Here is a 25468-nt window from a genome sequence, read left to right on the forward strand (position 1 = left end):
TCAGTATAAGTCACATCTGACAACTGAAAAATGCTTGCAGTGAAGGTAGGTATCCCATACCTGCCATTCTGTATTTAGCTATTAGACATTGGCTTGGTGATCTAAAAACATACCCTAGTACTCACACACTGAGTCTGAAATCAATTGTACTGTCTTCAAACTTATATTTTTGCAATATTTAAGTTAGTACCAGTCAGAATATGTGTTCCTTGCCATCACACTTTGATCTGTGGTGTAAAACTGTGATATTGTCATTTTTAATATTAATGCGTAAATCCATCAGCCGTCCTTTTAGGTGGTCTTAAAAAGCAGATGGTACCAACTACTTTGTATCACCTTATGTCTTAAATAGCTTTGTATAGCTCAATGCAAGTTGAATGAAGCAGCAAAACAAGTAGTTTTCCTTAAAGTTCAGAATGGATCTGTGACTGACTGTACTAAATTATTGTTCTTTTATGGATAGGGGGTCCAAAGCCACCCAAACATTTATTCTGAAGTGATTTTATGTTTTGTGCAGAATTGCAAATATTGAATCACCAAGGTTGGAAAATACCTGCATGATTGTCCAGTCCAACTGTCCACCTACCACCAGTATTTCCCCCTCAACCATGTCCCTTAGAACACCATTTCTTGATCACCTTTGGGGCAGTGACTCAGTCACATACTTGGGTAGCCCTTTCCAGAGCTGCATTTTTAGGCCTAGTTCTCATCAATGTTTTCATCAGTGACTTGGATGCAGGACAGGGAGCGGAGAGCAGCACTGAGCTCTGCTCTCTAGTGACAGCAGCAGGACCTGAGGGAATGGCATGGAGCTGTCAGGGGATGGTCCAGTGGGGGTTAGGAACCAAAGGGTGGTGGGTATGGCACTGAGCTGCCAGAGTTCAAATGTTAAGACATCACTCTCATATGTAGGGTTTAGACTTGGGTAGTTGTGTGTGGAGCAAGGGGTTGGACTCGGTGGTCCTCGTGTGGGTCCCTTTCAACTCAGGATATTCTTTCCATCTGTTATGATGTAATGGTATTCTCTTCTGTATTTCAGTGTTTCCTTGATATGACTTTTGGAGCCGGAGGTCATAGTACAGCTCTTCTAGAGAAAGCCAGTGACATTACAATATATGCCCTGGACAGAGATCCCACAGCTTATAAGATAGCTCAGCAGCTTTCGGAATCTTACCCGTAAGTTGTCTTTTCCTGACTTAAATATGGTTAACACTGTTATACAACCTATACAATTTTAGGTTTTCATAAGTTTTTTATATATACTTGTAATGTGTTTAGGTAAGCATTACATTTTGTACTGCATACACCTCATTAAAAGAGGAGATCCAGTTCAATTCATTTGTGAATGTTTGCATGCAAGTCTTTCTGAGCTTTCTGTAGTAAAATGCATTTTTTGTACTCTGATAACTTTATGTTTCTAGTAGCCAATTTTAAATACAAGGTTTGTTTCAAAAACATTGTGCTCTGTTCTCTTTGAGAAGCTTCCTCATTCTTGTGTAAGTAAATGCTTATTGATAAATATTTCCCCCCCAAAAAACCCACAAGAGTAATATATCTTGGAATAATGTAATTTAAGTATTAAGTGAATGTTTTTAAGAAAATTTGGTATTATGTCTGTCTTACTGACTTCAGATACTACTGAACAATTTAATAAGCCTCTGTTTCTTTGTAAAGATTATTTACCTCATGCTTCAGTTTTCTTGTTAAGTAGTACTGAATTTGTGAAACGAACAGAGGCTAAATGCTGACTTTTAAGGGCTTTTTTGTTATACAAATGTCTCGTTTCTTTATTTTGTTTAAGAAACAACACAGAGCATGAATAGGTTCACATACAGGTGTGCTACATGCAGAGATGAATGTACTTTTCACAAAGAGCTAGGAATTGTTTACATTTCACCTGGAAATGGACGCATGTATATGGAAAACTAAATAATATATAACTAAAACTTAAGTTTAGAGGAAGTATAAGGAGAGGATGCTTACTGTCATGCTGAAAACTTAATAGTATTTATTTCAAAAGTATTTTTCTTATGTAGAAAGAAATTTTTCCAATATGTAGTGAAATGAAAGCAGGGGGTAAAGAAACACTTGGTTGTTAATTGTACTCTGGGACAGCAAAGCTTTTCATGCTGTGCAGCAGGTATTCCTCAGGTTTTCAAAAGAAGTTGTTTTAACTGTGCATTCCTTTCTTCATATGACATTGTCAGAGGTCTGAGATGAGAAATTCAAGCATGTAAGCTAATCTTAAATCTAAAACTTTTCAGTCATCTACACAATCATTAAACAGTCCTCTTGACTCAGTTGGGTTCCTGCAAGTCAAGTATACTGTGCAAACCTGGTGAGAAGGAAGTACATTTTCCAGATAGATCAAGATATTTTACAAGTGCTGGATATTGTTCTGCCAATGATTGACATTGTTTGTTCTCTGTTTGCAAGATTGCTATTCCATATATTATTGCAGTTGACATACTTACTGTGGCAACATAGTTCTTCGAGTTCCTGCTTTTGTTAGCTTACATAAACCTGGTCACTTGGACTCTGGATGTAATGTCCACCTTCAGAGACGCAAGTTATCCTTAGAAGGAAGTGAACTCTTAAGTGACTGTTAAACTGTCCAAGTCCTGATGACTGCAAGATGACTCCAATTGGAAGTGTGTTACTAGACAGGGCTATGTTCTTACATGTTTTCCATCAGCTTTCATCTTTCCCTCTGGAAAGATGAGGTGGGTCCTTTTTCAAAATATAAATACATCTTTCTTACAATAGTGTTGGCAAATAAGTTAGCCCTCTGAAGGCAGAGAAGGTTTGTATCTGGAATGTGTTATTAATTATTTGCTTTCACTGGGACATCATCTGTGAAATTAGTTGAAAGGGAACAGGAGTAATAATTATATTATTAACAAATAAATGTCTGTTAAGGTCTGCTTACAAATTGGTTGGGAGTATGTTATGAGATTTAGTGCTTTTATAAGTCAATTTTTTGTTATTCATTAAAAGAAGTTATTTTTTTTTTTTTGAATTGTAAATTTTCTGGACTGTTAGAAACTGATAATTTTTTTTCTAAGAGGATTAATTGAGATCTGTGTTGGCACCAATGACAAGGGAATTCATCCAGCTGAAATCTGTTCAGGTTTACTGTCAATTAATATAGTTCCCTCATTTGGTTCACCAAGCAGGCACAGAAGTAGTTGTGCTATCAAAAAAATGGTAATAGGTGCATGCAGCTGCAAGCAGAGGGAAATATAGGGCTGTGTCCTTTGTAAGAAGCACAGGCATAGATGTAACTGAAGTCCTGCAATGCACAAGTATAAGCTTCTATGTTGTTTGTCTAATTGGGGGTTGTTTTTAAGCTCTGTTTAATGTTGCTGTTTTGAGAGAGGTTATTTGACTTACTAAACTGCTTCACTTCCTTGTGAGATGACAACGTAAGAGGAAGAGAAGGCTGTTATGCAACTGTAACTGGTAAAATCAGATTTTCACTGTGTCTGAAAATGAGTGCATTGGACAAATTGGAAGTCTTACATCAACAGAATTTTCTGCTGCCATTTTGTTTATACTTAAACCAGAATGTCGTACTTGTTTCATCATTTAATTGAGGTTGTTAATATATTCCAGCATAACAACTGCAGTGTTGATCTTCACACTTGTGGCTCTTGTAATAATGCATCATCCCATAAAAAGTGTTGTTTAAGTGTTGTTACAAAGTCTGACTATGCAAAAAATCTTAGTAAAATAGTAGTTTCAGTTGGTTTTCTTTTTCTTTTTTCTCTTTTTTTGAAATTATGCTTATCTTATGTCATTTAGTTACAAGATTATTAAAATTTGAATTGCAGAAATATGCCCAGAGATATGGTTGGAAGACTTAACTATCCCCAAATTAGGGGATTTTTCTAATTCATAACGAATAAATGAAGTCTCCCTTGTACTTTGCCGAAAGGCAGTAGAAATAATAAGTCACCGAATGAGAACACTGGAAAAATATATTTGATGTTTGCGCTTTAAATGCATCTCTGCGTTTTGGTAGTGATTTTGTCATAATTAAAATCTGAAGAGAGTAGATTTCCCACTGCAGAAGTTGCATTCATTTACCTTCTCTGTTTATTATTTTCATTTTTTTTTAAGCATGTAGTGCTGCTTTAATAAGAAGAAAATGGGTCAGGGCCTGTTAGATATTCAATGTGTGGGTGGGAATCCTTTGACATTCTTTCTGGGGAAGCCTCTAACTTGGGAATTGCTGCTGAGAATTCAGGAGAACAAGATAAAATTTAGTCAGTAGTAATGTGGATTACAAGTAAACCCTTTCACATCCACTGAAAGGGAGAGGCTAGAGAACTGACTGTAATTGACTGTAATCTAGCAATTAACCAATATCGTTACAAGCTTTTAAGTATGAGAAACCTCAGAAAAGATATGTTGTTCTCTGTAAGAAATCATGCCTCCTAACATAGAGACAGGTCATAGACAATTCCTTATATAGTTAAGCTATAATATATTTTACTGTAGTTCTAAAGTAACTTTGAGATGGTGGTGCTTCTGGGTTTTACTTTCAGTGTTAAAATAAGTCTACAGGTCAAGTGTGATAGTAATCAACTTCTATCTTCTGTGTTGTAGGTAAAACAGAATATGGTAAGTTCTAGGGATACACAACTTCTATTTGCAATGCATTCAGTTGCTTTCAAATTAAAAATTGTTATTATATAACTATAATCGTTATCTGTAGATTTAATTTTTCCTAAATAATTATCCATGTATGTCAACATCTGGCTGCCACTCAAAAGCAATAGAGATAAATCATTTGTCTTAACTAAGAGGTAGAAAATGCTATTGAGAGAGCTAAAAAGTCCTTTCTGTTTGAATAGTACTTTTCTGCTATTTAGCTTGTTCCCTAAAAGGTTTATTTGGATGACAAAACCATACATATTTTCTTATAAAAGCATAATAGACAACAATTTAGTCTCTTGCTTCTGAAGCTGCCCAGGTTTCAGAATGATTAGAGACTTTTATTTGCTTTCATGACTTTAATCTGATCCATCAATACATTGAGTTCTTGGTTTAAGTTTGGGTCCACTTCAAAGTTACCTTTCAGCATAAATATTCGGTAGCAGTCTAACTTTAAAAGTAGTTCTTTCTTCCCTCTTTGTTCTTGGCATTTTCTTTAGGGCTCCTTTAAGACCATGACACTTTCAGTATCAGTCATCCATTACGTAGCACAATTATAGGCATTTTACTACCGATGTCACTTCACTGCAAGTAAATCTTCAGTATGTGTACTTAATTTTTCTTTCCTTCCAGACATTATGATTATGTTTTAAATCATTGTATGGTTGGAAAAATCTTTACCAAGTAGAGACAACAGTCTGATCATTCAGGTAGGTCAGGAGGTGTTTTATTACATACATACTGTGGTGATAGATAAACACCTCCAAAATGATAGTTGAAAGATGTTACTGCAGATCTTGCATCCAGAGCTGGCCAAGTGATACTGTCTTGTACTATGGTAAAAAGTAAAGCTGAACTAATATAAGAAGCCAAAATAGTAGAATCGCTCATTTTAAGAGGGGGGGGGAAAAAAAGTTTTTCTCTCTTCCTGTAAATATTCCCTAAAAATAAGGAAAAGAAGAAAACAAGTTGCTTGGCTGAAAGGGAAATTTCTTGCGATGGGAGTTCTTTCTTTTTCTCCTCTTGATGCTACTGATTGGTTAACGTGCCTGTCCTCCATTCTATTCATTGTAAGCTTAAGAAGGACAATATTGCTTCATTTTTGGGTGCACAATACCCAGTAGTAAGTGGTAATGAAAAAGAGAAGCGGGGAACTCTTCCTGACAGCTTTGGTGTACAGAAATTCATCTTGGAATTTTTTTGTAACACCATAATAAGTGCAGTCTAGATTTTAAGCATTCATTACTGTTTGTGTGTATATTATACTCAGCACCAAGATCTTGTATAACTGACAGAGTTAACTAGATACTGTAAACACTACTTAATTGTTTTCTTAATTTACCTAACATTCCTATGGTAATATTCTAAGTTGTTATTGCAGTCATGTACTCACAGTGAACAGCAATATGTCTCTGCCAGGGAATTGTGAAAGACAAGTTTATTGTCTTCATTAGGGATCTTAGTTCAGGGAGCTGAAATGGAGTGACTAACGTGCAGTGCAATGATAAGACCAGGTCATTAACATTTTGTTGGTTGTTTCCTGGCTAAATCAGGAGTTAATGGGAACAAATGCCAATGCTTCTTTACCAGGACTATATTCTTAATCAGTCTCTTAGTAGAATAATTTCTTGTTAGCTGTGAATATAAAGAGTTTCTAAAACTTGTAACTACTTATATCTGATATGTATATTAAAACAGTAGTGTGAATGTAAACATGCACTGAGCCCACAACACTGTCCCCAGTTACCATCAGTTGTTACAAGTACCTGCTGAGAAATGAGAGCAAGAAGATGGGGAAATCCATATTATACTGTAAAAATCTTCACTTAGAAAATACATACAGTAGAAAATTTAGTTTATTTACTGCGAGGGTAGAGAGATCTGTTAAATGTGTTTTTATAGAGTTGAAGTGCAGTGTAGAACACGTAACCACTTTTTCTCACAGTGCAGCAGGCACAGCTCAAAGAGGCTGGGGAATCCACAGCCGTGCCCAAGTTGTTGACAGGCTCAAGAAAAATAAGTGAATTCGTTTGAGAAACTTGTATAAATAGGTGTAAGACAATGTGCCTGCTTGTTTATTTTCTGTACTAACATAAAGGTGAAAAATCTGTTTGTACTGGTTTAGCAGACAAGATGATGTCAACCTGTAGCTTGCAAAGATGGAAAGAAGTGGATCCAAGCGTTTATCTGAATATATTAATATCTTCACCCTGCAGTTTTAGTGATGTCTTTTTCTTACTGAGTTGGAAGTGTGTTTATACAGTCTTTAAGAAACAGAAATACTAGTTTATTGTTTTTTATGGAGGGCATAGAGATCCTAAGGGGAAAAAAAGTGAGTTGTCTAATATAATGAAAAATTGTTCTAGAATAGGTAAATGTAGTTGAGGGATCTTTAGGTGCTTGTTCTTCTGGAACATGTCCTTGTCCAGCAGGCTGTAGTAAGCAAACTTTCAAGGTGGTGGTCTTTTATTATGGCTGTTTGGCTAGATTCAGTTTTCAACATCTTTATCTTCTTCTTCAGGAGAGGTAGATATGAACCGCTCCATTGCAACTTAGAGTGGTTACACATGAGAGAGTGCGACTTGCCACCCTGCATCCATATGGGAGAACCCAAATGGGGTCTAAAACAGTCATTTTTAATTTTTGTTTACTTATTAATTCTATGTGCCCATATTGCAATGTGGATCTTGAATAAAACAGGGATTTAGCTGCAATAGTAGGAGTTAACTATTTTATGTACATGAAGCTGGAGAACAGCTCTTTCCTTGCAAGTGAGTGAGCACAGGAAGGAATGCATTTGAAACTGACTGAAATGTGCTAATATGTATGTTTGGGAGGCTGGAGCAGAGTATTTCATGCTGAAGGTGTAGGATGTTAAGGATTGATGAATGTACCAACATCTCAAATCTCTACATTGCAGAATTCTTTTAGCAGTGTGTTGTACCATGTACCAGAATTTTATTACCAAATGACAAGGAAAACCTCTCTATCTGCTGCATTTAAATTCTACAGATTTATCAAAATCACTTCAGAGCTCCAATTTTTTCTGCCTCAGTTGCAATCAAACACTGTCCTGATCTGACTCCTAGTTAACTAAGATCCGTCTAGCTCCTGCGCTGAGGTGGGATGGCTACAGGCCATTTCCAACATTAGTAGCTGAGTTTAAATTTCATACGCTGGTTATATAAAAGAGAAATCCTTATTTGCACTGTTTACATCTTGAAGGAATAAGATGTCTTAATGTAGCTATTCCCAAATGTTAGTGCTCTGTGTAAAATGACACTAGTTTAGAGGCCTGTAGTTATCTTGATGTTTCCACTGAAGCTTACATTCTGCAACGGAAACATATGGAGAATGATTGAATAATATTCAGTCTGTTGCAACTTATTCTATTTGCTAGAAACTTTTAAGCTTTTTTTATACAATGTGTATTTCTTTTAGGTTGGCAAAATTGTCTGATTATATTAAGATCAATCTCATTGTTTTATAATAAATTTGTCTTTCATATGTAAGTTCTTATGTGCCAGGGTAGACTTTGTGATTTCCAGTCAAATAAGTCAGGACAGCCCCTCTGTATCTTTCTGATTTAGGAAAACAAGTTGAAGCTACTTTATTTGATCTGAGTAGTTTTGGGAGAAACAGAATCTTAGTTTTAGTTCAGTCGGAAAATCATGAGAAAGATGTTGGCCAATTTCAAACTCTGGAAGAAAAAGGTTTGTAACTATCAGGTTTAAAACAATGAATTGCTTTAGTCATCTGTGTTTGTCAGTGCTATCCAATCATTTTAGATTTCAGTATTAAGCAGAAATCAAAGTTTTGTGAGTAACTGGTATTCAATTCGGATTCATTTGTATTGTAGTGTGTTATCTTTCATTCCCATCTTTTATTTAGTAGATTAGTTTGTTTTTCTTCAGCTCATTGCTTCTGTTTTGTTTTTTAGGCCCATTTCTCAAACCTTTTTCCCTTTTTTCCCTTTGCCCCACTACTCACAGAACTGGGCCAAATGAGCCTCTTAAACTATTCTCAATCTTGGCAGAGGATGCAGGCATAGGCTGCTTTTTTTTTTTTTTTTTTTTTTTTTTTTTTTAGCTTTTAGAACTAATTTCTTTCTGATTGCAGGGAGCTTCAGTAGGAAATTTTATTGGCACTTCAGATTTCTGTGCTGAAAAACACCACCTTGAAAGTCCAGGTGGGCTGCCAACATTCTGGGATATTTGTGAGCTCTTTGGGCACTACTAGCTTGCATCTGTAAAGGAAAAAGAGAGCTTTCCCTTTTAGCACTGTTTCCAGAGGAAGCTGCTAATTCTGCAGAACTTGTGATTTTTTTAAACAGTCTCCCAGTCTCTCCCTTGAATCTTGAATGTGTTTTTTGAATGCTCATATGATCATAGAATCATAGAATGGCCTGGGTTGTAAAGGACCACAAGGATCATCCAGTTCCAACCCCCCTGCTATGTGCAGGGTTGCCAGCCACCAGACTAGGCTGTCCAGAGCCACTTTTAGCCTGGCCTTCAATGCCTGCAGGGATCGGGCATGCATAACCTCCTTGGGCAACCTGTTCCAGTGCGTCAAAAATTCCCTTATAAATACTTGGGCCACATGGCTTTTATCTTAATCCCTATTGTGCACCAGCTTCTGGTAAAATCAAGCAATATACTGGGTTGTTAAAAACTGTGCTGAAAGCAATGGGTGACAGAACATTTAAGCACTGAGAGAAGCATTTGGTAGAAGCCGCCTGGTTGGTCACTACTCAAGTATCTATCTATCTTGATGATCCTACCCAATCCAGCTCCCTACATACTGTAGAAGGAGATAAGGTCTGGGTAGTATATGTAAAGAGCATGTTGAGAAAAGCAGTTTGGGTCTTTCCAGCTTCTGGAAAGGGAAAACCTCTTCATGGAAATGTTTTTGCTCAGGGACCTGAACCTACTTGGTGGGTGATGCAGAAAAGTGGGAATATTCAGTGTGTACACAAGGGAATTTGATGTTGGGGGAATGCAGTCAGTAATTTCATGTACATGTATGGCTGTGTGAGTTTGCTTAATGCACGTTAATTATTGTTTGTTTATATTTATTAAGCATGATGTAGTGCTATGGAATAAGGGGTGGAACATCATGATTTTATAATTTTTGGTTATCAGTATTCCACATCATAACATCATGTAGGGCACTGGGAGTTAAAGAGTTAATGCTCCAGTTCTGGGTACCTGTCCTGGAAGAGAAGAGCTACATTCCCCAGGGCAATTTATGCTCAGAGAGGAGAGAAGACTCCTGGCAAAGTCACGAGACTTCTCTCTTTACACTTCTGCTCAGCCTGACATCTTGCCTTACAATTAGAATAAGGCCTTTGCCTTCCGACACTTTCTTATTTTAATTGAGCTATTTGCTTTTAATCTATTTAATTTGTATTGAATTGTATTATAGTGCGTTATCTTGCATTCCAACATTTTATTTAGTAAACTAGTTTGTTTCCTCTTAGATCATTGCTGCTGATTTGATTCTATGCCCTTTGCCCCCATCCTTGGATCTGTGGATCCCCCTACCTCGCTAGTAATGAGACTGGGCCGAACCAGTTTGTAAACCATTGACACCAACATTCTCAAGTAGGCAGTAGTAAGTATTTGAAGGAGGTTGCATCACACGTGGCAGTGTTATATCTTGATTTATATTGTTTACAGAATTTACATTAACAGTGTGAAGCAACTCTCAATTTTACCTCCTTCAGAGCTCTTGTTAATGGATTCCCATCATAAGTGTATGGGAAGGGTTTCATTTTCAGTGATTCATTCGTGGTTCTTTATCACTTTTCATACTCTCTGTTCTTGATGCTGCTAGGTCATGGCAGTCAGCGCGAACATGTGCAGATGAACCTGATTCATGGTAAACATATTTAGACAGTGCAAGCATAGGCCAAGGAGCTTGTACTTCTTGCCTGAGGAACTACATCTTTTTGACTGCAAATAGCAATCAAGAAACTGAATGTCAGTTTTCTTCCTTCACAATTTCCATTCGGTGTTTCTAGGAATAATATAAAATTCTAACTGCTCCTACAGAAGGAAAGGATCTTTATTTCTTAAGTTAGGAGAGATAAGACTCTCTTTGGGGAAAAACAACCAACCAAACAACAAACCAAAACCATATAGAGAGGGATGTATTGGTTAAGGACACAGAGCTGGATGTGGGTGGTGTGAATTTCTTTCCAGTACAAAAAGCCAGATCTTTATTTTTTTAAAGACATTAAATATATCTGCTATCTCGACTTCACATGAAGTCCAATGCTACATGTTACTTCAGGCAGCAGTAGTTTCTGACATCCATTATATTGTTCCTCTTAATTCATTTATATCAGCGTAATTTAAAATTGCTCAGAACACTTTTAAAGTTTAATGCCACTGCTTTTACATACAGAGTGTTTCTGAGGACATTTCTGTGCAGCTTAATTTGGGTTTTAGTTTTACCCTGAAAGCAAAAAATGTCTTTCCCTCCCTCCCCCCCCCCATGTTTTCTTTTAATAAAGTAAATCATTATGATGCTGGAATTTCTTTTGAGCTTACGTGGTCTATAAAGAAGACACTGACTTTTCCATTCAACCAGTTCTCCATCTTCTTGGTTTTGATGCAAAGGTTTCTGATTGATGTTAAAAGATGTAGGATAGTTTATTTTTTATTGTTATTTTTATTTATTTTTATTATTTTATTATATTTTTTGTCTATATCTATTATATTTTATATTATTTTAGATATTTTATAACATTTTATTTATAATATTATTTTATATTGTATTTATATTTATTATATTATATTTTATTTTTATTTATTTTTTTCGTACTGAGTGTATGTAAAAATCTCTTGTTTGTTTAACAAAGTTCTAGTTTTCAACATTCTGACATATTGTACATACATATATGTACATTCATATACTGAAAAGCATTTTTATTACCATTTAAAGCATTTTATTTGAACAATTCTATATTAGTCATGTTTTCTTCAGAGTAGCAGGCCAGTTTGGTGTTTCTCTCAAACAAAACTCTGAGAGATGAGTACTCTGTTAGTTTTTAAATAAATTATTTCAATAACAACATGGGAGACAGAGAGATAGGAAGGAATTGAACGTAGTGTCTGATCTGAAGTTTTGTGCACCTGGTAGCTAGTTGTCTACAGGTCTTTACATTTGCACTGAGAGTATGATATCTTCGTATTAATCAGCAGTACGTTACCTTGCTCATTGTCAAGAGCTGTATCATTTGTTTGGATTTGTTTGTTTTTATAATAGGAAGAGTTGAGGCAATCTATACAAAACTAGAAGACAGACTGTGGCAATACCGCTTTTTGTGCTGGACATCACGTGCAGAACTATAGTTTGTTGGTATGTAGTTGATTGTTTTTTAGTGTAGAAGATTCCAGTATTTTTTTATGAAGCTGAAGATGATACAAATGTAAGGACATAATGGTGTTTGTTGCTTATTAACTCCTGGCTTTCTCTTAGTACTTAAGCTAAACATGTCGCTTATTAAGTAACAACAGCAAGAAATCTGATAGTCTAAGGTCCGTGATTTTATTTCCTAAAATTTAATAAAGAAAAAAGAAAAAATAACTAAAAATATTTAACAGAGTTTTATATCAGTATTGAGCTTTGCAGTTAACTAAGTATGAAGTACATGTGGGAAGTCATTACGTGTTGGAATGATTTCTGAGTCACTGTACTTCATAAACTATTATTCTTACTAGGACTATGTGTACAAGTGACATAGACTGTAAAAATGAATTACTTCTGAGATTGACTACGTAATTATCTTTTTTTCTTGTCATAATAATAAACATCGTTTGCATTTTAATTTGATTGTAGCCAATGTGACTCAGCCGTACCAAGTGTTGTGCAGAATATCTAAAGGCCTGAAAGTAAAATCAGATCTTTAATTGCTTTCTTTGTATTCGGTTGCCATAAAAAAAGTACAGCAACAGTCAGTACAGTAAGGATTTGGATGGGGAGATTTCAGAGGATTTCTGTTGAAAACCTTAGGAGGGGAAAACAAGATGAATGGAAGTTACCTGTGGCCTTGTCACTGCTGTATGTTGCCAGTGTTTATGTCCAATGTTGACTGGTGAATCACCTTAACTCTTCATGCACAAAAATTGTCACATCTCAACAGCTGAAGCAACTTGTATTGAGTACTGTTTACCATATTCTGCTGGCTATGAGAAGTTGGAGGCTTCTGAAATGCAGGTATTTCAATTTGAGTTCAGGAGAAGTGAACTGAATTCCTTCTGATAATTAGACTTTGTCTGCAAGGTGATCAGTGCCCACTTTCTATCACCTTCACTTGGTTTGAAGCAATCTGGGGAGGGAAAGAGGAGAATAAGAAGCACTCCCTTTTCCTAAAGCAGTATATTTGTTTCTGGGAAAGCACCCCGTGGTGTTCTAATTCCAGTGGATACGTGGGAACCTGAAAACCCATAGTCAATTAGAAAATTATTTCCTGTGAAATGTGGATCAGTCATTAAAAACTGTTCTGTTATCAGGGAACGCCTAATCCATTTTCCTGTTGTCTGTTCCCAACCATTCCTAAAATGTGCTGCATGTATCACTGCAGAGTTAGGATGTGCAATTTGTTGCTTTTCCAGGTAGCAAGACAAAACAAATGTGTTCTGACACTTTACACATCAGGAAAACTCAGTTCCTTTAGAGGGAATTAAGGAGGCATCAAGGATGCAGGCCCTGAGAATATCAAGGGCAACTTCTTAAGAGTGTGATTAGACACACCATTAGGCTTCCCTTTTCTAAGTTCACTAAAGTTAAGTTCCCTTCTCACATGAGTCAGGGCTTACCCATCTTAGTGACCTTTGGGCTCTATCCTGTATTTCACTTAGGAGCATAGTACTGTACTCTGTATTCCAAATGTGGCCTCCACAAGTGCTGAGTAAGAAGTAACTGTTTTCCTTAGCCTTCCTATGCAGCCCAGTATGAAGTGTGTTGTTAATTTTACAAGGATTCACTTCTTACTCACGTTTACATTGTTGTCTACCAAAGCCTCAGGTCCTTTTCTGAAGAGCTGCTGTGTAAGCAGTCATTCTTCAAACATGGTGTGTGTGGCAGTAGTACATGGGGTTCTCCCTTTGCAAGTGAAGGTCTTTGCATTTGTTTTTGACCAGGCTATTCCCCTGGCAGTCTGGCAGGGCTTTCACTCTGACAGTAAGTTCTTATTTCTCTCCAGATGCTTCTCTCCAGGGCTTCCAGATGCAACTGACATGTTGTTCTGCTGTACCAGTTGCCTTTGAATTCTGCTTTTTGTCTATATGACCAGTTTGTGCTGTTCAGGTCGTAATATAGGAAGAAGAATCAAAAGCTGTATTAAAATCTGAATAAATCTAGTTATCTCTTACTTGTTGGAGAGGATAAGTGAAACTCGGTGCTAGCTATGGTACAGTTGCCTCAAAGAGTGATGTTCTTTGTCTATGAGTACTGCTTTCTTTACAGTATTTTATTTTTTTGATTATTGTAAGCTTTACATTTTTTAGTGATTTGTGTATCTTAGTATTGGTGTGGTATAGATTACTACAGGTATTGTTCTTGATGCTATTAAAAACTGGCCCGCTACATTTGTAGTACACAAGCATATAGCCACTGCATGGTTTTCGTGTGCTTCCATCCTTTTTTCCCCTCTTTCTTTTATAAGCAACTAAACATGATTAAGCAGGTTGTTTCTTAATAAGTATGGCTAACTGATTCAGATAAATTGCATGAAAAGCAATCAATTTTCACTAATAAAATGGACTTAATTTCTGATGCTGAAAACTGAAAAGTTTAAATTGCCTTCCAAAAATCTGAAGCTTATATTTGTCTTTAAAAGCTGTTGCTGAGGAGAAGCAGTGTAACATCCTTAGCATCAATTTCTAAAATGATTTATTAAGATTAATTAAGGTCAGCCACATTTTTGACTATTTGCTTGGACGCAACAGTGTCTTCAACTTTTTATAGTTTCAATTTCTTATAATTGACATTGGACTATGGAAATGTTTCCTTTTGGTTATTTCATTTTTAAATCCAATGTGAAAGTGAAAATGTAATTGAATGACAGCTTGGTATTTTATTTCTTCACTACCTAACATAAGATTCAGAGACAAAGAATTGTGGTTCAGTGCTTCTTGGTTAAGTGTTGCAGTACTGGAAAGTAAAGCTCTTAAGTCAAGTAGCATGTGGTTTTGGAAAGGTCACTGTATGAGTAAGAGTGGACCGGTTTTTAAAATTTTATTTGTATTTTTACATCATTTAAAGAAAAAAGAAAAATAGACCTTGATTGGTTCAGTTCATAATCTTGTTCAACAGTGTTTGGGATGAGGGGGAGGCAGTCTTGGATTTTAGGAAGTCTGTAGGATATTTTGTTTGTTTTGTTGCAGTGCATCACATCAGTCACAACGTGGATTAGATTTAACACATCTCTACAAATGCTTTGGTCAAACTCTTGGAATATTTTAAGCTTGAATGACGATTTCAATTGAGCTTTATATGAAAAAATGTACACCCTTTAACTCGAACCAGAATGTTCCCAGTGTTTTGGTTTTATGACGTCTTTCTATCTCATAATCAACTTTAAGAGGTACTGCAGGTGGCTTGAAGGTAGAGTGAGTTAACGATAAATAAGGATTTACACAGCTTTTTGCGTCACTTTTTATTTCCAAATCATTTGCTAACAAGTCACCTAAGGGCTTATAATCGACCGGGACAATAAACAGCAGGAGCCTGTAGTGCAATTGATGCTGATGAACAAAGAAATACATTATACAAGTCAAAATAAGTATAATTTTATTTGTTGCACTTGATACAATAGAATTTATATTATTGTTAGAAATACAAAGAAGGGTTCTGAATAATGAATTTTCTATTGTAATTGTATGAAGATCCTAGCCTTTCCTCTTTATATTTAATACAGTGATTCCTCAATTTGTCAAATGTTGCTGTATAGCTTTTCCTGAAGCCCATTTACTGAAGTAAATATTTGTCTTAATATATTCTTTTTTTTTTTTTTTTTTTTTTTCCCTAGGTGTTTTTTTTCCTATTATAAGTGTTTTTGAAGGTTGTCATTAGAGCAGGAAGGCAGTATATCTTCCAATATCGCAAGATCTAGAAGAGCAACAATGCGGCCATTTCTGTGGCTGTGCTGCATGCTTCTCTTTATAGAGTATAATTTCTTGTATTGTCCTTTATTCCTTTTAAACTTCAAGATCCCTATGAATAAGTTTAATTTCTATAAACCTTTTAACAAGCAATATCTAAAGCCATCTAAATGGGCAGAATTTGTTGAACATGAAACAGTGGGATATATTTTTTATTTAATCACCCCCACCCAGACTAATGCTTGTCTTCAGCTCTGCATGGGCACTTCTGTTTGACAGATCTTCTCTTACTGTTGTGTTTTATAACAGTTCTACTTAGATAATTTGATTACAGATCTTGACCTTTGCAGATGGTGCTGAGTTTTCTTCCATGCTTTTACAGCCTCTTAGGCTGCTTGAGTTTTTTGCTGGACATTTTGATGCACCGTAGGTGACTTGTAAGCTTATCAGTCTCCCAGAAGGCCATGATTTCATAGAATCACAGAATGGCCTGGGTTGAAAAGGACCACAAGGATCATCTGGTTTCAAATCCCTGCTATGTGCAGGGTCACCAGCCGCTAGACCAGGCTGCCCAGAGCCACATCCAGCCTGGCCTTGAATGCCTCCAGGGATGGGGCATCCACAGCCTCCTTGGGCAACCTGTTCAGTGCATCACCACCCTCTGTGTGGAAAAACTTCCTCCTAATATCCAACCTAAACCTCCCCTGTCTCAGTTTTAAACCATTCCCCCTTATTCTGTCACTATCCATCCTTGTAAACAGACATACCCCCCTGTTGATGTGTTTCCTCGAAGTGCTGGAAGGCCACAATGAGGTCTCCCCAAAACCATCCCAGCTCCTTCAACCTTTCCTCATAGGAGAGGTGCTCCAGCCCTGTGATCGTCTTAGTGGCCTCCTCTGGACCTGCCATTATTACATCTCTAAGATATAATAATAATAATAATAATAATAATAAAGGACAGAACTATTCCAGAGTACTGTAGGTTTTGAGAACAAAATAAAAACCAACACCCCCCAGCCCCCCAAGCATATAACACTGAAAGCAAAGAGAAGCTCTCAGAATTAATAGATTATGTTTTTATTTCTTCTTGAAAGTTTTATGATTGGCTCTCGTGGTGTTGACTTAAATTCTGGGTTACGCCAAGAATGAGAAAGGAAATGATGAAAGGAATATCTCCCATCCGCAGGAACTGGGACTACTAATTATAGTTAGAAGTTTTATTAACCTGGGACAGTACACTTCACTAAGTGCAAGTACATCTGTGTTAGAATCATGTATAATGTGGAAAACCAGCAAAAGTCTGGAAATCGTCTGCAAAATCTTGTTACCTCCCACAGACAGCACTAAGAGGATTTTCTTATTTAATATATTAGAAATAAACCTGTCTTATTTATAAAAGTTTATATACTGAACAGAACACAGGCTACTTGCAAAAGGCCTTTACTTGAACTCAGACTGAAGTGGAGCAGCTTAGAGGGGAGCTGTGTCTTTGTGTGGCATGATCATGTTTTGTCAACTTTGATGCTGTTTATTTCTGTTTATATTCTGATTTGCAAAGTCACTTAAGAGTTTAAGATGTGTTTTTATTTTCAGTTACAACGTTTGTCTTATGTGAATGAATGAGTGTCCAGAGCTGTTAAATGCTTTCTTTGACTCTTGATAGAAAGCACCTGGGTAGAGTTGAAAGCATCGATAGAAATCGGCTACTCTTGAGCATTGCATTTTTTTGCAGGGAATGCAAGCATGACTTCTTTGCTTGGCTGTGTCAGGTGATGGCAGTAGGGCATCACACCGTGGCAAAAAGGATGCATGTACAGTCAGTAGAAGAATATGTACCATGCGGAGCTGCCACCTGCTCTTGCCTACTTATGCTTTTGTGCTTGGCCAGAGCTCTCTTTCCTCCACTCTCCTTACTGGTAATGGTTTAATGCCTTTTAACCTGCTGATTTAGCAGTGTGACAAGATCTTTTGCCGCTTCTGCCACATAAGAAAGGAACTGAAACTTGCTTTTCCCCGGTGAAAAGACAAAAAGTAGAAATCTCAATGTAGCAGAAGATTAAAGATACTGACAGAAATGGGGACGTGGCCAGGGCAGCAAATGTGCATTACTTCACCACTGCCCCTGGCAAACAATATCTTACTTGTCTGTATCACCAGTCTGGCTGTTTGTTCTTCACAAAAACCTGTGCCTGAAACATGCTTGTTCCCCCTTGGGATGAATTTTGTTTCACCAGCTGTGACAGATGCACCAGCTGATTTTATAACCACAAACAGAAAAATAGCAGGACCCTCGTGGTTCTTTTTTTAACCTCATTTTGCTATATAAGAAAAAAATAAAATAGTAATTTTGGACAGTAGTATAAATGTGTGGTGTTGTTCCACTTTCTTGTAGTGTTGGGAAGGAGTGTTAGAAAGTACTGTGTGCTGAAATTTAGATGATTAGGGCAAGTCGTTTGCAGGATTAACAGCCACCTTATCTTTGCAGAAGGAATGCAGTGTTCATAGCCCATTGTACTTGGAAAGGACAGTTGTTGCTTTTCATTCATGTTCTCTTAAGTATTTCACTCTGCTCACTGGAGGGGAAAAACTTCTGTTGGAAAATTAGAACTGTTTTGCATCTGAAGAGAAGCGTTTACGGTACATAAATAGGCTATAATTTACTATTTAAAAGGAGCTTGCAGACAGTTTTTGCTCTCAGTAGCTTTCTTCCATTCAGGATCAAGTACAGAAATTAGACAACATAGCAGTGAAAATATTCTAGCGTATGCAGTAAGCTATTTTTTCCCACCCCTGGGATGCACGTGATTATCTGTAGGGATTCCCTTTGGCAGGTTTTTTTTGGTTTCTGTTTTTTCAGATTGGTGTTGACTGCCCGAATGCTTTTTCACTTTTGAAAAGAGCAGAAGTTAAATGTTAACTCCATGTTAGCATTTAAATAAAGAAAAAAACTATTTTTTATTAACTATCATCTAAATTTATGTTTAAATATTTGCATACGCTGTTTAAAATTCAGTTTCTTAAACACTGTAAAAGACTGGTTGCCAAATATTCCTGTAGTCTATTAGAAGTAATAGTAGAAGTATTGAGTACCTGCAGTGCCTGGTGGCGTGGAAAGACAAGTAGTGTTTTCACATTATATGTTATTTAGGCACACAAACGTTATGGACAGACTGAGGACAAAAAGGCAAACTTGACTGAGGTTACAAATGAAATGAGCAGATTTATTTTCGCTGCAATATCTTGAGAATTTCTTTTTTTTTAATTGTGAACAAGCATTTTCACTTACATCTGCATGCATACAATGTATGGTGCAGGTATTGAAGTTACTTGGCTTACATTTTGATCTCTGAAATGGCAGCAATGTGCGATCTCCCAGGAATGCTTAAAAGGTACTCAATACAAATGATATGAGATGAACAAACCTGTTCTTAAAATGGAGACTTATTAGTAACTACATGAGCAATTTGTGTTCTGCCAGAGAGAAACAGGGGAGGCACCACCTAAGTGTAAGTTTCTTCTTGAGGACCATCTTTCCTGTCTGTGTGGATGGGACTGTGGACCAACTTCCAGCATCTGTGAGGATTAACAGCAGGAAAAATCTTGTCCATTGCAAGTTTAGGTATGACTGGGGAAGATCGTATAGTTGCCTGCCTGCAGTTTAAGGCTTCTAGCAGCCACAAGCAATCCATATACACAAGAGGAAGATTATAAACTGACAATTGCAATCTGACCATTTGAGGAAGACCAGTGACCATTAAAAATCACATCTTCAGAGACTTATTTCAGGGCAATGGTAAAGACCTTCTAGTAATATTCATATGTATTCCAGTGGTAGGCAGGAGGTTTTAATCACTGGATGCCTCCTTCCAAATATTCATTATAGCTGTATCTCCTGCTGTTGCTGCATATATAGTCCTGGCTACAGAACTGTGTGCTGCTGGATGTGCTTGATTTGGATGTGCTTGGCAAAATGACAGTTTACTTCTAACTTTATATATGATAGACCTCTTTTGCGGAAGTCCCTCAGAGCACTTCAACCACCCTGAAATGGAAGGTGTTATCACTTACTGCTATATTTTGTCACAGTGCAATCAGTCTTAGGTTTAGAAAGGAAAATATGAGTCAGGTTTAATGCTAGTATTCCACTAGAATGGGATCCCAGTTAAAAGTCTGGGGAACCCTCTCAGGTCAGTCTTTCTATCTTTAGTTTTCTGTGTTACCTTGCAAGCATTGTCTGTTCCCTTCTGTGTGATCACAACCGTAGTTTGCAAATTCAAACTTCTGTACGTTCAATTACCAAGCTCCAGACATGCAGCATAATCTTCTCTGTGGTGGCTGCATGACTGAACCTATAAACAATTAGTTATACAAACATGGCTCATATTTTGTGTCTTTTGCAAAATTAAATGTAAAGAGGGTACTTTATTAAAAACAGCTGTATGGAAGCGAGGCAAAGAAAAACTGTTTGCTGCTTAGTGTGGTTATTAGAGAAAGAATATGAAGTTGTGTTGTAGTCGGAGTTTTTACAACTTGAGTTTTACTGGACTGTCTTTAGGTAAAAGTACTGTAAGTGTTTAAAAAATATCACTTTCACTTGAAATTGGAAATTGTTTGCTCTGGTTTTGGCCATACATTTGAGGAATGCGAGAGAAATATCTGCCTCGTTTTGCCCTCTTATATTGATGTAAGAAGATATTATAAGACAGAAAATACTATTTTTATGCTATCTATCACCTTTGTTAACATTTTATTAGACATAAATCATATTAGACATAAATCATATAGTTTCAGGTTGCATAGTGACAATATGGTTCTCCATGTATTCTATTTTTATAACTTTATTTAAAACTGACATGTAACTTGCAGTACCTGAAACCCCAAGTGAGCCAGTTATTGGAGTGTAACAAAGTTTTGACGTCAGAACTGCTATTTATTCCACTGGCAGCCATTAGCAATGCATTACCCTTTGGCACTCGTGTTTTCAGAAACATGGTTAAATTTTTATGACTGGTTCTGGCCAATTAGGAGTCTTTCCTGATATAGAAATAAGGGAAGAGATCTTTTTTATATCTTACTAAATGTAGCTTTCTAAAAACAACAGCATAAAAATATGAATTACTGCATTCAGAGTTCACAAAACATACTATTGAGCCACACTTGAGATTGCTGTGTGCGTGTATTTCACAGTCAGGGGTTAAGCTAGGCTGCCTTGTCAAATGCGTGAGCCTTTATTAGAATTTAATGCAATTACAGCTGAGTCATGCTTGCAGGTCCTTGTGGCAGCTTCAGCAGGATGTAGAAGTGGCCAAAGACTTAAGGAAGAGAGAATTAAGGAGATGCAGGGGTATGGAATAAAATTGGGAGCAGGGGGCCAAAATGCACCTTGTTTGTTGCTGGCTCTTTTCCCAGGACTTGAAAGTTCATCAAGAACAGACTTGAGGGTGCTTGCATAGACTACATCCAGGGCATCGTGGCCCTCCTAGAAAAGCATTTTAGAATCTGATGCTTTTCCTTGTTGGTAGTTAGCATCATAGTGTTCTGGGAATGGGGAATGCCATTATGTACAAGCATACCCTACTTTTTCCTTCTGTGTCATTTTCGGACATCTCCTGGGCCATGGCAGTATGTGCTGTGTGTTCAAGCATGAAGCTGAAGTCACCTGTTATGAAACAGCTGCTTGGTGGGCTCCAAGTTTGTATATTTTGAAGGGAACGCTCAAATTTCAGTTGCACTCCATTACTAACTCCCTATTCATGAGATCAGCAGTGAAAATACTGTCAGCTTTTCTTGCAAGCTCCTTGTAAAAATACTTATCCAAATGCCAATTTAAAAGGCCAGTTTTAACATATTGTCTAAATGCTCACAGTTGCAAACAAAAGTTCTGTAGCTGCAGCAGTCACATGCCAGTTTTCTTCGTGAGTAGAGGCTGCATCATCTTAAAGCATCAGGCATTTGTATCTTCAGCCTGTACTGTGCGTAATATACTTTATTTGTTGTTTTCAGGTAACTTTGTGTGAACAGCAACATTCTGAGCACCCATGGGGCAAAAAAGGAGAATTCTGTATATTTTGCTTAGAGTTCCTATATTGACCCCATGCAGAGCTGCTGAATGCAGCGTCTGGATGGGCATCTTGGACAGTCTGAGAGTAGGCTGTTTGTCAAGGGCTCTGCTGTCTTCTTTATCAATCTGTTTTAGTGGCCTTATTAAGTTAATGGAGACAAACCACGTAGTGGCTGAGAAAATTGCTGAAACATACTGGGTAGAAAAAAGTAGTTGTGAGGACTGAAAAGAAGTGGTGGTTTTTTTGTTTCTGTGTTTTTGTTTTTGTTTTTTGTTTTTTGTTTTTTTTTTCCCAAAAGATTAAGTGGAAAGGCTGCTTAAGAGCTGGAGGGATTTGGAGGCCTTTAACACAGACAGGAGAAAGGCTACACTTGATTCTGTAAGAGAAGGAAAAGGCAAGCTGCAGGAGACAATTCCAGTTTCTGTGCAGAAGGCAAGCAGGCAATTACAGGGGTAGAAATGTTTTTTTCCTGTGTAATAGGAAAACAGATACTGTCTGCCAGAAAGTGAGTGGCTTTGTTGGCTTCTCCTGTTTGCTTCTGACTGAATGGTCCCTCTGAACTCTATGCACACTGCCACAAACTAGACTATTCCATGCTTTGAATGGGAACCATGAAAGAACGTGTTTCGTTACCTGTATGAGCCCTTTCAGTTTCTTTTCTTGGGTGATATTTCATGGTGGACAGGCCACTTGTTCCTGCCTGCGTGCTTAATGAGGGAGGCTGTTAAGTCTGCATGTATTGGAATATACTCATTTTGAAGCTGTTAGATAGCTAGTTACTTCTATACAGACAGGTAACAATAAATGCAAGTACAGAGCTAAATAATTTGCTAAATACCTCCTACTTAATCACAGTATATTCCTCATATCGTCACAGAAATGAACGGACTATCTAACAGAAGAATATTCAGGGTGTACAAATTAATTTTGGGTATTTTATTGTTAATGTTCAGTTTCATCATCTACTCCATTGGCTACAGGAACAAGGTGCACAAGTGATTATTTATTTCAAGTTTCATTGATGAGACTTTGTAGTGGGAGCTTTTTGTGAAGAACAGAGTCGTATCTGTAGTTCAGTGTTTCAGGCCTCATTCACTGTTTGGCAGCATAGAATTTGTGTAGGTCACTCTGAAACTAATGCCTTTTATTTATTTCCATCAAAACTATAACAGATCCAAAGAACAAAACAACGCTGTTTGTTAGTGCAAATTCTCAGCTACAAGACACTATTTCTCAACATGGTCGACATCCGGCTATGTATTTTTGCCACAGATGAACGAGAGCCTGCATACTGCACTTGTAAAAATCTTCATAAGCAAAATTCATCAAGGAAGGTTCAGCCTCTACTGCCACACTGTCAGCATCTGCCTCTGATGTCTTGGGCCAACGTGATAAGAATAGGAGGTATTACTTTCAGAGCATCCCTCATATACTGTTTGGAGGATACCTACTGTGTAGTATTTATACTTTTTGGAGAAGTCACAAGGAAAAATATAGATGAAAGCAAGAAAATCAGGAATATGAAGATGAGAAGGGGAAAAAAAACATACTGCAATCAAAGGAAAAAAGCAGGTCTAGAAGACCTGTGCAAGGTTTGCTGAGAGAAGTGCACTGTCATAAGTATACCAAAAGTCCAAATGTGTTGAATAATTCATGATTAATGGGAGTAGGACATTTTTAGGAGGAGTAATATGAGTCAGAGGGAAAATTAATGGAAAAGATATAAATGTGGAACGTGACAGGCAAGATGGCAAAGAACTGGAGTTGGAATATTGATTGACCATTCAACATCAGTAGTTAAAATTTTGTGGGTAAGTAGAGGGTAGCCAAGAAGATGCTTTAAGGAGACCACAGGGTAAGTCTTCAGGCTATCTCAATTTAGATGGAAATATTGAGTGAAAGATAAACTTGTTATTTAGAGAGAGAAAAAAAAGATAGTTGTTTGCATGATTGTGCATTTTTGTTGCGCTACAGCAAGAAATATGCTCTCTTACAGTTGTCATGGAAAGTACTGCGGCTTTACACCTCTTTGTCTACTTCAGTGTGAAATCAATTGGTGACAGCTCTTCTCTGAACACACAGTCCACTTCAGCTCTTGCACAGGCCAGTTCAAAATCTCCTGCAAATGAACCACCGCTTTGTTTTTGTGGGCCACTTTTGTGTCCAGCTTTGAGCTGAAGTTTTCCACTTGTCATTTGAAGTGGGAAGTAGTTACTTACGTTTGAATGTGTTAAAGGTTTTTGTGCCACCATTTTGATCTACATGAGCTTGTGTAGCACTTCCTGTTTTGTTTCACTAGCCAAGATTTTCTGAAGTAAATCCCGTGGCACTTCATGTGCACATAGGTAGGGAAACAAGGATCTTTCAAGTCTTGAGATAATTACTTGGTACTCAGGAAGCAGATTTGTGGTACTTAATTAACACAAAAAGATATGGGTTCTATATGTAACAGCTCTTTAACAATGAAAAAATAGTAATTATCTCATGTGCCTTGTAACTTTGCTGAGGTGCTTCTGTATATTTATTTTAAATTAAGTCTACTGAAGCAGTGGAAGATGACTTGACATTAATGATACTGAAGGTGGGAGATTCTAATGAAACTTAATAGACTTGAGCAGAATATTTTCTGTATTTCCAAAGTCCAGTTTATCGATACAAAATATCACTTCATTAGTGCATAAAAGAATAGGTTGCATGATCTCCTAGAAATACCTGGGAGAGTCTTGACTACAAGGGTAGAAGATAAGGGTACCGTGGAGTCTATTCTGCCTACATTGTTAATACAGAGGGACAAGTCTGGAGTGAAAAAAAACTCTCAGAAGTCTCAGGTAATAACACTGAATAGACTATAAGGTGGTCTGGAAGAAATTGCATCAATTGTGTTCCCAATTGTAAATTGAAATACAGGTTTCCTGAGCAAACAGAGAATCCAATGACCTTTAACCACGAGTGACTTCCAAAACTGAATTTGGAGGTAATAAATTATAAATGTTACAAACAAAGTTTTCAAACACTGGCGAGACACTATCTATTTGATCTCCGTAATCTAAAACAACATCATCAGATATATTGATGGAATTCCTTAAGTATTCTTTTCTTCCCTGTTCTTGGAATTATTATGCAAATAATAGGAATTGCATAAATCACCTGTCCTGGTTATTTTGTGAGTTTTACATATATCCCAATGTCTAGTTCATGGTTGCTTTTCTGGCAATTTAGCCAAATGTTCCTTGACTTGTTCTCACTTGGCATCCAGAATGATTGAATTCTGCCATCTTTTTAACAGCTTCTTACAGAGATAAGCATCCTGATCCCCTCCAGGTTTCTTTTATGCCAGAAGAAAAACAAAACAAAGCATAACGTAACACTGAGTGTTTCCATGTGACTCATTATTTCTAACCACTTTTGTGCTGGTCTCTGGATTTTTTTTGCAGTTTTTTGACTACCTCTTTTTTTAAAGCACTCTATCTGTAACTTATCCAGATACTTCAGGTGAGACCTAATTAGTTTGGTGTAGCATGGAATAATTGACTCTTAATTTTGTTTATCTGACTTCTCATTGTAGTGTGAAATATTTCATCTTTTCTTCCGTAGCAGCATCACATTGTAATGTAGGATTTTTTGTTGAAAAATGAA

The 25468-nt window shown here is 37.0% G+C and overlaps 1 protein-coding gene across 4 annotated transcripts in view; it reads left to right on the plus strand.

Moving 5' to 3' along the window:
- Positions 1 to 25468, plus strand: part of METTL15 (methyltransferase 15, mitochondrial 12S rRNA N4-cytidine) — a 128780-nt gene that overhangs the window by 40264 nt on the left and 63048 nt on the right. For all 4 annotated transcript variants that reach the window (XM_072338943.1, XM_072338941.1, XM_072338944.1 and 1 more), the window contains exon 3: positions 1040 to 1176. In XM_072338943.1, coding sequence (XP_072195044.1) covers positions 1040 to 1176 — 137 coding nt within the window. The remainder of the gene's footprint in view (positions 1 to 1039; positions 1177 to 25468) is intronic.

Source organism: Excalfactoria chinensis, chromosome 5 (genome assembly GCF_039878825.1).
Source record: "Excalfactoria chinensis isolate bCotChi1 chromosome 5, bCotChi1.hap2, whole genome shotgun sequence".
NCBI classification, from domain to species: Eukaryota; Metazoa; Chordata; class Aves; order Galliformes; family Phasianidae; genus Excalfactoria; species Excalfactoria chinensis.